This window comes from Paralichthys olivaceus, chromosome 1, assembly GCF_024713975.1.
Source record: "Paralichthys olivaceus isolate ysfri-2021 chromosome 1, ASM2471397v2, whole genome shotgun sequence".
In the NCBI taxonomy this organism is placed as follows: domain Eukaryota; kingdom Metazoa; phylum Chordata; class Actinopteri; order Pleuronectiformes; family Paralichthyidae; genus Paralichthys; species Paralichthys olivaceus.
Window position 1 is genome coordinate 10,545,223 of NC_091093.1, and position 14,317 is coordinate 10,559,539.

The 14,317-nt window shown below is 42.7% G+C and overlaps 1 protein-coding gene across 1 annotated transcript in view; it reads right to left on the reverse strand.

The window, feature by feature from the left end:
* Positions 1-1,766: 1,766 nt before the first annotated feature.
* The window catches only part of hcn4 (hyperpolarization activated cyclic nucleotide-gated potassium channel 4), a 71,888-nt gene continuing 59,337 nt past the window's right edge, over positions 1,767-14,317 (reverse strand). Inside the window, exons 7-8 of the mRNA XM_020079839.2 lie at positions 8,246-8,410; positions 1,767-6,454 (exon numbers count right to left, since the gene is read on the reverse strand). Coding sequence (XP_019935398.2) covers positions 4,200-6,454; positions 8,246-8,410 — 2,420 coding nt within the window. The 3' untranslated portion in view covers positions 1,767-4,199. The remainder of the gene's footprint in view (positions 6,455-8,245; positions 8,411-14,317) is intronic.

The following is a 14,317-nucleotide window of genomic DNA, read 5'->3' on the forward strand; positions in this document are numbered from 1 at the left end:
CCGTTTTCTTCCCATGTTTTTGTGGGTGACACAGGGAGACGTAAAGAAAATCATTCCCTGTGTGAGCAAGTGAGTCACAGTCATTTTTTCCTCTATTTAGCTCTTTCCAACAACAACAAAGTTTCAAAGCCTCACTATCTAATTCCCAGCTGATTTCTCCAAAACACAAAAAACCCGGTCTTGATAGTTTATTACGCTACAGATGCTGCAGCAGCAAATAGTTTGGAAGGAAGGAAATGGAAAATCTCCTTTAAGAATAAACATTGCTGACAGGTGAAAGTCTCATGACCCTCCGGATTATGAAACCACTTCATTTCAAAGCAGTGTGTTCATCAATCAAAAAACTGTTTTTTCTTATCCAATAAACCGATTACTTTTCTTGCATAAAAAGTTCATTTTGCAAAGATGTTTTCTCACATAAAAGACATATACAGGAACTCACGCAGATTGTGTAACCAATGGATTCACCCATCCACCCCTCCCTAAGCCACTTCTGTGATAATGGACCAGACTAAGTTCAGGCCAACTAATCAATCCCTGTGTAATGCCTATCTCTCCCTAAGCTCTGACCTGTACCTCCCCCTGTCCAACCCTCCTCACAGTGCCCAGCCCGTCATCCACCCCTGCAGCGCAGGAAACAGTCTCACAAACACACACAAATAGCTTTCTCTCATATCCCTCCAATCAATACTGCAGTGACAAGCATCCTCTAGCACTCAGGAACAATCATAAACAAGAGGACGACATGCCCCAAGTCCAACCAGGAACCGGTAGCCCACCAGCATGAGTACCCCATGGGGTGGCATGTTTGCCCGCCTTCCCTGTGTCTGCCTACATCATTCCCTCAGTGCATCAATGTCTTCTCACATCTGCACCTACGTCTCAAAGATTGGCTTCAAACAGCTCTGACTCTACACATCTATAAGGTCGTATTGTGAGGAGAAAATAGGGGACATTTCCTGATGTGCGAGGCACCGCAGTCTGTCTTCCATAGTGCAGTGCAAGGCTGGCAGGTACAGGAAGGCCAAGGTTTAAACACCTACGCTGTGTGCAGACAATCAGTATTCTCGAGGTGCAACACTTTCCTCTTCTCACTTTCTGTCCCAGAGCTCTGGCCCTCCCACCCCTCTGGCCCTCTGGTGGTGGTCTGAAGAGTCCTGGCTTTTCTAACATGAGGCATGAGGCCAACATAACATGTATCTTAGAGCCTTTTAGATGGTAGTTTACTGCTAAACAGTAGTTAAATGTGGGAGTGATGAATGTACTCTATCTATACATTAGTAGCATCTGTTCTGCCTGGAAAGACTTCCAAGAAAAGATCATGTATAGTCAGGTAAAAGCTATGATCTATAAAAGCTGTCAGCCATTTGTTCTACTGAAAATTCTCAAAAGATAAACAAAAATAATCAGAACTCTTCCTCTAACTTTGCCTGTCTAATTCTGTCAGCTCTTAAAGGGATAGTTCACTGAAAAATGAAAATGTACTCATTATCTACACACCACTATGGAGGGGTGGATGACACACTACTGGAGTTTCAGGTGTAAACAGTGTTGCAGCAGAATCCAATACAATTGAATACTGCTTGTTAGTGTCGACTCGAAACAGATCATTTATACTGTGTTTAAGCCTAAATGTTCGCTGACATCTTCATACGAGGTACTGCATTCATGGACCATTGGACGTGCTAACGTCTGCTAGCTTTGTGGACTTTTAGGCTTAAAACATGGTGTAAATGACCTCATTTAGAGTTGTACTTGAATGTCGGGGCTTGCAGACACATGGATGACACTACACAAGCAGTATGGAGGCAACTTTATGTTTTTTCTGTTGTTTTAATTCACCATTGACTTCAATTGTATTGGATTCTGCACTCCACATGCTTAAAATTGTTTAAATTACATTTACCATACCATACAATACCATACTAATCATCATCACAACACATCACCAACAGTGATGCTTAAAACATAATTGGAAATGGATGGAAAATAATATTACATCCTAAATCTGCCAGACCATGTATTTATGTACGACTTCAACAAAAAATAAACATATCAATAAACAAATCCCTTCTTATTTAATTGGTATATGAGCTACTGGACACATTTTTTACAGGAGCAGTCCCTGTATGTTCTTGTAATTGTGTGCATGCCTGTAAATGTGCATGCCTGCAGGTGAGTGCCATGTCATGTGTATTGCTATATCTCATTATAGGGACTTCTGGGAACTCTAATGAGGGGGAGAGCATGGTCACTGTGCACCTCTGCGCGTGACTCTGTGATAGCCTGTTCGGGTCAAGGGATTACAGACATGTCTTGTTAAATTAGGCTGCTGTAGCTGAGTGCTGTGACTGAGTTTAGGGACTCAGCTGTCTCTGAGTGGAACCTGGGTCTTTCTCCGTGATGAGCTACAGACAAACCTGTGAAAGCATATCACTACTACTCCTCCTCTCCTTCGGGAGTCAAGCGATACCTTATTCTCCTGTGTATGCACTTTTCTTGACGGTGTAACCAGAATTTGGATGAAGAGACATACATGAACACATGAAGAGCATTTTCTTGTCTCATCTTTCATTTTTGACTCCAAACGGGCAAACTCCATCTATCATATGTTTGCTCCTTGTATGTTATGTACACTATATGAATGCAGTATTACCTGCAGCAACACAAGCACAACACAAGTCTGATTTTGAATAATGGAGTTTCTATTAGGATTACAGCAGCAGCAGCAGCACAGTAGTAGTATGCAATGGAGCTTCTACAGTAAAGAGTAGGGGTAAGAGGCAACCTACTGAGTCACATATCCAGATTGCTTTACAACAGTTTAGTCTATAGTGTCTTGCTAAAGGATACTTTGGCTGCTGATGAAAATGTTGGACCAATGACCTTTCAAGTTGTGGAAGTGTCTTTACGCCATGGTGCATGTGCTTTCAGTGCTACCATAGCTATAGTACTGCCTTTTAGCAGCCCAAAATGTACATACATTCAACATCCTAAACTCAGTACTACCCTTCAGTGAGGACAAATGTCTATGTTGACTTGACCATATACTGTAGCAGTTACAGGACAAGATATGATGCACCTTCTTTGATATTGCAGTTTGTGTAGTGTGTTTGCTGAATGACAAAAAGTCTATATTTCAATGGGTTTTGAACTTTCTGAGAGCTACAACAAACCACATGTGGTCAATGGATGTTATTGAGTGAAAAAGGCAAAGATCTTGGAAAAAGTCTTGCCACGCATCCGACTGTCCCTCTGATTCACGTACTTTTTTCTCTCACTAACACTCACACACTAACAGTTGCACAGTCAGGAAGAAAAACAACACATGCTTTCCACACACATTAGTGGGATGAGCTTGGAAGACAATGCGAGCTTGTTAGGACATGGTTGAGGACTCTGCGGAAAGCCAGTTGCTCCCATGCTGTTATGTCTCAATATTAAGATTGAGGGTATCTCACCAAACCCCTCTCGCCCTGCTTCAAAAAACTGTATTATTATGATAAACTGGTATAAATAATGATCGATGGGCCAAGAGGAGGTGAATTATTACCCCACAGGAAAATTATTTTTGGTTTTCATCTCTTCTCCATCTCCCCTAAGATTTTGAAACGTTTATATCGAGGATAAATAAGTACAATCTAATAGATACATTTAAGGATCAACAATATGTGATCCTAAATGAGATGGTACAAGAGTCAGCCTGTCTCGAAGCATGTTGTTTCATCTAAAAATTTAAATAATTTTTTGAAACACACAAAAAGCCTTTACACATGCAGGTATTAGTGCATAGGTTCCTGCAGAAAAAAGAGTACTATTGTGTAATCCATTGAATTATCTTCCCAAACATCAAAAAATGAATTTGGCATAGTTATAGAAATAAAGAAAATGACTGTCCTATAAATGGAGATAATTTTTCACACCCTCCTAGTCCCTTGATTAACTTATCATTTAAATATATCTCTATCTATATACATTGTGTATGAATTAAAAAAGAGGACAAAGCATAAAACAAATATAGACTATTCTAGAGCTCCAAGTTACCCAGTAAAGTATTTTTAAATCACAGTAAATTCAAGATCTTGGTAAAATGAAAGGTGGAACACAGTAAAGTCTAAAGACACAAAGAAAAGAGAGTCACACAAGAAGAGTTTGCGTGTGATCTAGTTTTGAGGAGCACAGGAGGGTGTGATCAATCCTCACAAATTGGAAGGGAGTTTTGAGCGGACAGTTTGAGGTTCTAGATCTGATGAGTAGGTGGATGAGCCCCTCCGTAGAAGAAAAGCCGACGAGGCCTCAGGGGATTGAGTCTGGTGAGGGTGCCCTGGAGACGTCTGGATCGGTGGAGTCATGTGCCCTGGCACTGAGCTACAGGGTTTGGGCATAAGAGTGGGTGAAGAAAAGGGTGAGGGGTAATACCCAGTTTCCACAGAGGAGTAAGCAGTTTGGTGGCCGTAGGCCTGGGCAACCTCCTGGGGCAGAGATGAGTGTGAGCTTGATAAAAGCATGAGGTCCTCAGAAAAGCGACCTAGTGGAGAATCTCTCCCTGTTGTTTGTGGCTGACTGGGAAGCTGTGAAGGGACAGATGACTGAGGCATCAGCAGCGAACTGTGGGATCCTGTGGTACTGGAGGTGTCACTGTAGTGGAAAGTCCTGCCAGCCACTGGGCTTTGAACAGTAGGGCTGGGCGCCACTGGGGTAAGGCAGGGGGAGGCGTTTGTTGAACCATACTGGGCCAGTGAGGCCAGGGCAGACCTCTCTAGGGATATCTGGTGTGGAAGAAAGCCAGACTGGAGGCCTGAAATGCTAAGATGGCTGAGGGAAGATGGGGAGCCCTCAGCAGGCTGCAGGCCATGCTGTCCTCTGCTGGAGGCTGGGGAGCCTTGTGGAGGGGAATGGAACAGGTTTAAGCCACTGGTAGTCCTTCCTCCCCCAGCAAACTGCTGCAGAGGAGCCACCTGAGGGGGCTTCGGAGGTGGCTGGCTATGGAGAAGCTGCCCAGGCATAGGGCTGGATGAGCCAGTAGATATAGGACTCTGACAAGGGGAGGAACCAATATTTCCAGCTGTAATTCCAACAGAAGCCACTCCTCCAGGACAAGATATAGCCCCACCTATATGGCCCCCTACTGCCCCTCCTGCTGCTCTGCCAATATGTCCTCCAATTACCCCTCCCCCTGTCCCACTCAACCCTTCTCCTACATGGCTAGTTGATGTAGTTGTTGATCCACTAGAAGCCTTTCCTAATGATCCACCAGGATTCCCTACCACTCCTATCGATCCACTAGAGGTTCCTCCAAATGATCCTCCAGTGGACGTCACTACAAATAATTCTCCAGTGGCCCCTGCTACTGATCCCCCAGAAGCCCTTCCAACTGATCCTCTAGATACACCTCCCACTGATGTCCTGGCTGCATCTCCTATTGGCCCACAAGTAATGCCCCCCATTGACCCACCTGATGCTCCACCTGCTAACCTCCCATAAGCAGCACCCACAGACCCTTCAGAGATCCCTCCCAAAGATTCCCCTGAGATCCCTCCTACTGACCCACCAGTAGCTCCTCCCAAACAAAAGTGCCCTTCAAGAGTAGCTTCTGTTGTTCCAGTTACAAATTCCTCTCCCGCCCAGGGAGAGTCTCCTCCAGTGGCGTCTTCCACAGAACCTCCTACTGCTCCACCTGTAGACCACCCTGTGGCACCACCACAGGCTCCAACTGCCCCTCCACTTATTCCTGACCCTGTGCTTCCACCTGTAGATCCCTGGTAGAAGAGGTTTGAAAGAGGTGGGGTACTGGAACGAAAGGGCTGTTGATGCTGTGGCTGTGGGTGCAGCTGGGCCATACTAGATGAGGGTGAACCAGAGGATGAGTAAGGTCCAAAAGGGAGGGCAGAAACCCCTCCTCCACTGGAACAAGATCTATTCCTACCAGGTCCTTGCTGTCCTGTGCTACCTGAAGCCTGTTGGCGAGAGCCAGCTCCCCCTGAAACTGAAGTCATTTGTTGGGCCTGAAAAGAGGCCAGCAATGGCATGTCCACCCCAGTATGCAGTTTAGATGGTGTGCTAGAGGGAGAGTCCCTAGCAGAGCCAGGTGTTGTGGATGAAGGAACAAATGCATGGAACTTCTTGAGTTTTCTGGGAGGGTCCTTTAGTGACCCTAGAACAGAAACTGGAGGCCTGAAGAGAGTTGGTGGGAGGTGGGGATGGTGTGTCAGGGCAATGGCTACTGAGGTGGTTGTGGCTGCTGCTTGGAGAGGGGCCTGGATGAGGGGGGCCCAGATGACAGGAGTTGGCGAGGGAGGCGTCTGGGGTGGGGCGTTCTGCATGAGATGGGCGCAGTGGGCCATGTCCCTATCGTGCTGCACAATCTGCTGGATGATCTCATTCTCCTGGTAGTTGAGTACACCAGAGCTGAGGTCACGTTGAACCTTATGCTGCAGGATGGAGTTTTTCTTGCCTTCAAAAGCACACAAACACATGGAGAGTAACAGGTGAGATAAAAGACAGATAAAAAGAGAAGGAGCATAAATCTCCTCGGCAGTTAGAACCAGGTTGACATATTGGTGTACTCGAATAAGCAACCTATTTTCCAGCATCCTCACCCACAAAGAGAGGAAATAAAGAAAATAAATATATGAAAATCACAAGTGGGAAAAGGGAGGAAAAGATTTTTCAGAAAGCGACAGAGGGATTGAGCAGAATGGCAAAGACAAAGCATGAAAGAAAATAAGAGAAACAACAAAAGATAGGTGGGGGGATACAGTAACTACCCTGAGACAGACATTCAGAATGCATGACAGCCTAAGGTGTAGGCAATGTATGTTTAAATAGCTCTTACTGTGATTCCCTCGGTAACAGAGACAAAACATAAAGCAAACATTGTACCACAAGGTGCAGGTTGAGTCTGGGATAGAGAGCAAGCTGAGTAAATATAACAAGTCGGCATATATCTATTGATGTCATATTTTCTCTTCCGTTATTGGTTGTAAATATCAAAAGGGAAACATAAAAGAAAAAAATCAACCTGAAACCATAAAGATGTAAAATGCAAGTTTCTTAGGAATAATCTATCTCCTGACACAGAAAAAGACATATTTCAGATTTAGCATCAGGATACAGTTTCTTTCCACAATTTGATTTTAAGAAATCTTTGCTCCTACTAATCCTACTTTGTACTCCTTAATTTTCCATTATTGAGGCACATGTACATGAAAACCAAGTCCTCATTAGCTGTGCTCAAGGTCAAAGACACAGGTTGGAGTTACATCATTACAACAGTCATACTAACTGCTAACAAACCTGAAATGTGTCCGACTCCGACCACAGAGTCCATTAGTCATTGTTGAGCAGTGATCGGGTTAATTCACATGCCTACCATTTTCAATTTAGGCCATGAAACCTGAAGATATTGTAAATGCAATTAGGCCCGGATCAATCTCCCCATTTTCTCCTATGACTTGTGGCAGATTAGCGGAGGCATTGCCGTAAACTATTGTACCGACTATACATCAAGCTTGACCTTGACACCACCTGACCCTTTATCACACGCATTCCTCCAATCACATTGTGCACAGTCCATCTAGACAATAATTCATTTCAGTGCTTTGTGAGTGACTGAGCATTAAGTGTGTACATGAGCATTAAGCTCAACAGCATGGAAGTACGCAGGAGACCATCTCACAGAAACACGCCTATCAGCCCACCACATCTTTTCAAAGCAGCCATTTTCTACAAAGAGACTCCCTAAAGCAATTCCTCTATCTTCCATTCTAAACATAGCTGAGGATAAAACAGAGCATGCAGCGATGGCTGAGTGATGATACAGGCGTGCCTTTCATTGTGAATTTTTCATCTGCTGAGCCTGGGAACAGTGATGGATATGGAGAGAATGTCAATTATATGTGTAGTGAAAGTCACACAGGGATTTTAAAACAACAGCTTCATTGACATATATATATGAAAATGACTTAGAAAGTATCTCATTCGTTTTTTGTCCCTATTCATGTCAGAATGCCAAGCTAAACACACACTCGGAAAAAAGAAAACAAACTTACAGTAATTCTATTGGTAATCTCCACTGGTTAAATCTACCCAGTCATATGGTGACCAGGTGAAAGTAAATTAATAATAAGCTTTTATTAAATGTAAACATCAATTCTATTTGAGGATGTTTTATGGTCTTTACAGTTGACATCATATTAAAGATTTCAATCATACATCATCATTTTTCATCATCACATTTTCTTACCAATACGGTCCAGTCTGTCTAGTGCAACCGTTTCAAAGGCCCTTCTCATCATAGGATACTCCTCCAGCACCTCATTGAAGTTGTCGACAGACAGTGAGTACAGGCGACAGTATGTGTCCGCTCGCACGCTGGCTGTCCTTCTACCCCGCGTCAGCAAACAAATCTCTGCAACAAAACATAGCAACAAAAAAAAAAAGACAGTTACAGCTGGGGGTTAAATCCAGAAGCCCACTTGTATTTGAATTTTAAAAACAGTTATACTGGTGATAAAACAATACATTTCTCTGTGACAGACACATGCTCACACGTCAAGAGGTGAAAACAGTCCCAAAAGGCTCAGGGGTGTTGCACCAGGGTAGGCAAACCCAGAGCTTGGAGGCCCCCCCCCCCCCCAAAAAAAGCTGATTACATTAGTCAAACAATTTTGCGAGAACCCGCTTAAATTGTTTGACTGGCAACAAAGACCCTTGATGAGACCCAAATGCAGAAGCTTTCTGTCAATAGGTTTGAAGAAACTGAATTCAGTTGAAGAAATACTAGTATTTTATGTGCCCTTTTGCTTGGGGTCCCCTGAAACACTCCTGAAAATGGTAGCATTTTTTTTCTCGACCAGGCTATTTCAGGGTCAAACACAGATTTGAGAGGAGAAGCCATACTCACTACAAATCTCAAACAAATGTAAATTATGTCCTGGTTGGTATGCCACTTTTCTATCCACATATATGGAGTACTGCTACTGGACCACTATCCAGTATCTTTGCTGTGGTGAACAAAAGATTTCACGCCTGGTGCTTAATGACAACACAGTAACATAAGACCCACAATTTCCCAATAGTTAATAATAGCACTGTGATTTACCTTTACCTCTTTCGACACGATCTAAAGTGTATGGTTGTATCTCTTTATCTTCTTCAGTATGACACAATAAAAATAATCTTTCTCAAAAAAGTGAAATCTAGAGCAGTTTCATTTTTTAGCATTAAAAACAACAACTTTTCAGTAATCCATGGCAACAGCACTTAATGCCATTTTCAGAGCTTAGAGGTCTGCCAGCCCTCATGTCTGCACAGCAAAATAATGCTCCATTTAACAAGCTGCACTGTAGTACAGCTCTGTCACAGAGACGCGGTGTGTGTCTGTGACAGAGAGTGTGTGTGTTGGGTGCAAGCACGTTGGCTTTGCACAAGTACGATGTGTCTAAATGAGAGCCAGTGTTTGCACTGAAGTGTGTGTGTACACAAATGGATGTGAACGTACTATATATGTGCGTATGCATGCTAGTATTTTATTCATGAGCACAGTATGGGAGAGGTGGTGGTGAAAATACAGGCTAGATCTTCCATTTATACACATTATGTCCAATGAATATGAATAAACCTAGATGAAGGTAATGCATATACATGTAAATTGTACATATGTTTATATTTATATAGACAGGGGTTAAGTGACAATGATGCATGTATTAATACTTTGCTGTGTGTTTGTACACGTCCCCTTTAATGTCTTTTCTCCTCAGCTTTCAGCTCATCCTCCATCTATCCATTTCCATCTCTCATTCTCATACACACACACAGAGAATTCACTTTTCTACTTTCCGTCCCTTTAGCCTACATCAAATCAAAATTTTAAAGAATTTTCTCATCCAACCGATCTCCAGAAATCTCATGCATGTTTGACACTCTACTCTTTCTCTTCGTTGTCCTTTTAATTCTGTTTTACCCTCCAAGACATTTTCCATCTATTGTAGAAAATGTGGGTATAATGTTTGTATTTCACGTGGGTGTCTGCTTTAGGTACTATTGTATGTAGTGTTTGTATGTTGGCATGATGACAGTGAAGAAAAAGATTTCATGAGGTTTATTGTCATCTCCGCTCATCTTCCTTAAAAGCAGAGCTTCTATTGAGATATAAAAAAAACTATACTTGAATCTGCACAGTATTGACTACCAAACTCTTCCGTAAAAAGTTAATGTTAAATTTCCACAATGTCAACACAGAGTACGGAGCATTCACGGTACACTGACTGCATTGCATTAAATTGTACAGGACTCTGTGCTCTTCTGGTCAGTGAATGTGAAATGGTTATGATTGTGCTCAATGGTTTGAAAATTGAGATCGGATAACAGATAACGAGTGTATGTATGATGTGACAGGGAGGGAGGAATATGCAGTGCATATGAAGCATTAGAACAACATCCTATGTAGTGTGCTGCTGTTTGTGAGTGCATGTGGCTGAGTGAGAGAGAGAGAGAGAGAGAGAGAGAGAGAGAGAGAGAGAGAGAGAGAGAGAGAGAGAGAGCATGGGTGAATGGACAATTCCTGGGTTAACTCAGAAAGCTGTGTGGATGTGAAAGATAAAACATAGTGCTCGCCTGCCTGTGTTTGTATGCACACTGTGTTTGCACATGTGTTTGTGTGTGCATGCTCTCAAGTGTGTGCACGGGTTGTAGCTGTGCTGGGGGTCCATTTCCCGCAGTACTGCTCCAGTAATCCCCTCTGGAGAGGAGCATCACGGCTCTGTATTAAATCCTCTTGTCCCGTGGCTTTCTGGATGAAGCCAATACTGCAAAGATGAGGCGATGAGCTGCAGTGAGCTCTCTGGCCTCATCTAACTATCTTTGCAGAAAGAAAGTGAAGCCCAGACACTTAGCAGTGCCATCTGAACGACAAGCGAAGAAAAAATTGAAAAAAATCCATGGCAGGGTTTGGGTCTAGTGCAACCAGCCTGGAGCTACACAATAAGAGATTAGTGGACATCTCTGAGTGCAGAGGGGCTAAATGCAGGCAGCTGCTCTGAAGATCAACACAGTCCTGAATATCTGGAACTTTAACATCAGTGGCCAAGAAAAATGTGGAATCCCAATAAAGTGACTGTTGTTTTTGGTAAAAGTGGATTCAAATAGGGCAGAATTATGGGCAAATGTTATAATATGAGTCAAAATTTAGGGGGATTTTTTTTCTCATTTCATTTCACTGAAAAAAAGAAAAAAAATGAGATTTTCTGTCCTACACAAGATTGTTGAAAAAGCGCTTCACACCATCTTTAGTGTAATGCTGCTAACTGGCAAACATAGATGAAATCGTGACCTCTTTAGCAGAGGTAAATACAGTATATACAGTGGGCTTCATAAATGTATGTTTGCACAGAAACTGAAAATCTGAAACAACGAAAAACATAAATCGTTTGTAAAGTGCTTTTCTAGTCTTGATGACCACTCAAAGCCCTTTACAGTACAGTTTGCCATCCACCCATTCACACAAATTTTCACACAGTGCATCTTTTAGCAGCACTTTTTTTTCTATGAGGGGCAATTCGGGGGTTCAGCCACAGCCGCCCCAAATGTTTTGTTCAGTGGTTGGTTTCATCGCAGCCAAAACTGATATGACAAAAAAACACCCCTGGAGAAAAAAATTACTTAAACTAATCATCTACCACTAAACAATTCATTACAAGTTAATTTGTGTTTTTAACTCATATTTGTTTTCTACTTACACTTGGCGCCATATGATCAATTATATTATTGTTTATACCATATGTATTCATCCTTTTTTATTTGAATATTTATTATTCATACAGCCCTTATTTATTTGTGTAATACTGTACACTTCCCTCCAATATTTAAAATATAAAACGTGAGTGACATGCAAACTTATGCATACCTCACTGTTCAGTTCAAGACATTTTTGTGGATGGTTTGAGACTTAAATTCAATTTATTTATGAATGCTCTGCTCCTACTGCTAATTCACATCTCCTGTGACTCATTGCCCAAATCCTGCATGAAATCACAGAATGGGCTTTGTTGGTGTAGCTCTGCCTGTGTTCTATAAGGGGACCATGTTTTCTCCTCAAACCCAGCAGCTGCTTCTACAATTATTCATTCCTGTGTGGTCCTCACTGACAAAAAGATGACTCATAATCAGCCCAAAATTGTGGGCTTTGTTAGCTCAAATTAGCAAAGCTATAAGACCAGCATGATAGCCAGTGAAATGATATCTGGCTGAGAATTAAATGTGTTTTGGTACATTTCTGCAACTGTGACGATAAACTTAAAGTTATACTTGATGATTCTTCTCATCCTGTCTGTGCTCTTCCGTTCTGCAGGACTCAGTCCACAGAACCCGGAAAGATCCAGTTGTGATTGACAACGTCACTGACGCTGATGAGTCCTAGCTACTGCTGCTACAGAGCACTGTGTTTACTCAAGGTTTATCAATATTGACTATATCACATGTCCAAATCACACCAAATCCAACATACTTCCTAGGGCCCTTAAAAATACATAGCTCATAAGACGGTTCTCTCGAAACATACGTTCTACAAACAGACAGACATAGAGATCTGAAATGAGTTGATATAAGCTTCACCCAGAGTCCCTTGCAACAGTTCCCAATGTGGAGAGCAGACTTCATGCTACACAAGATTTCAGTGTGTATTCTATAGAGCAAGCTAAAACCCTTTCCTTGAATTGAATTTAATCAAAAGTGAGTATAACATAAGGGTCCTTAATGTTTTTTTCTCTCTGTATAACTTTCCAACGGTAGCAACATTAACATTATTGGCTGATTGTATGTATGCATATGCAAATACTGGCCTTTGCTATCCATGACCGTGCATGGATGTGAATTAATGAGTACTAGCAGGGCTGCCTGGTCTGTGATGAAGTATCTGTGTCCTGCAGCCTGGTCTGGCAAAGCTCACCTGGATTCTGAGTCCTACTGTCAGCTCCCATCTCCCTCCCTGACACTGCCCACAGCCCACGGAGCGCACACTCTCTAACCTTTGAAGCATCCGCAGTAGGCCGCCTGATTCCCCATGACATGTCATGATAACTCCCTCACAGCATTAGCATAGCTACGCAAACACCTTCCGTTAGGCTAGCATGCACAGGCAGATAGAGGATATTTGGTGTGTTTTAGCACAGCAGCGGACGCTGGGCGCCCGTCATCTCTCAATAAAGATCTCACAACCTTATTTGTGGTTTTGGAGACAAATATCTGAACTATTGGAAACACAGCCGTGGGATTTTGATGCAGGCATTCAGGCCCCCCTTTGGATTTTTTGTACTTATCCCTTCTCTTTACATATAGTTCCATCTAAAGGATGAACAATTTACTTCCAATGAATTCCCAATCAACTATTATGACTGAATTTACAACTAATGACATTTCCAGTTAAACATGAAATCTAGTGCAAAACAGCATGATAGCATTGTTATTATGAGCATGTTGGCATGCATGTTAGCATTTAGCTGAACTGACAAATGTGAAGCGGAGTGAATGATTTACTCATTCAACCGACCCATTAATCCAAACCAATTGAGTAAGGAATGAAAAAAAAACATCAGTAATAACCAAAAGATCTAAAGCATGAGCCACAAGCATCTGATCAGTTATACAACACATGACACTTCACTCAACAACAAGCCCAGCATCTCACAGTGTTTTGTGACATATCACATCGCACAGTATTTTAGCATTTATCATCCTATCCTAACCAACCTGTCATATGTTATATAAGACTCCTATATATATATTACCATACCCCCCATTCTGTCACTCAGTCAGCTTCTGCCATGCCTCCACCTTCAGCTGAAGCTGCTTCAGAATAAGTGGTGTCGGGGTGTTAACTGGGTTAAGGACCACAAGGATTACCTGGGCCTTCACTGCTGCCAGCCTCTCTCACTGACTTACTCAGTTAGGGTGGTCATTTGGCAGCTTGACAGACCCGTCATTTTGAGCTCAGAGAGGGGAAAAGAGGAAAAAAAAAAGTGAAAGAGAGCAGAGAGGGGACAAGTATTAGTACCCTAACCCAGGACTTAACAAGACTACGGATTTAAAGAGCACCCTTTGCCGGAGAACCAATCAGAGACGGAGTAAAGCCAAAAAGATGACACAGGAGATTGCTAACTCCGCGGTCAAACCTACTCCACCACACCACCGCCTTCCACTCTCTGGCTGTGTCTGTCTTTCTTTTCATGTCGCCTGCTTGCAGGGCTGCTACAAGCCACTCACTCAGAGGCAAAGTGAGCCATCTTAGTGGCGCAATCAAAGGCAGCTTTTGATAAGCACC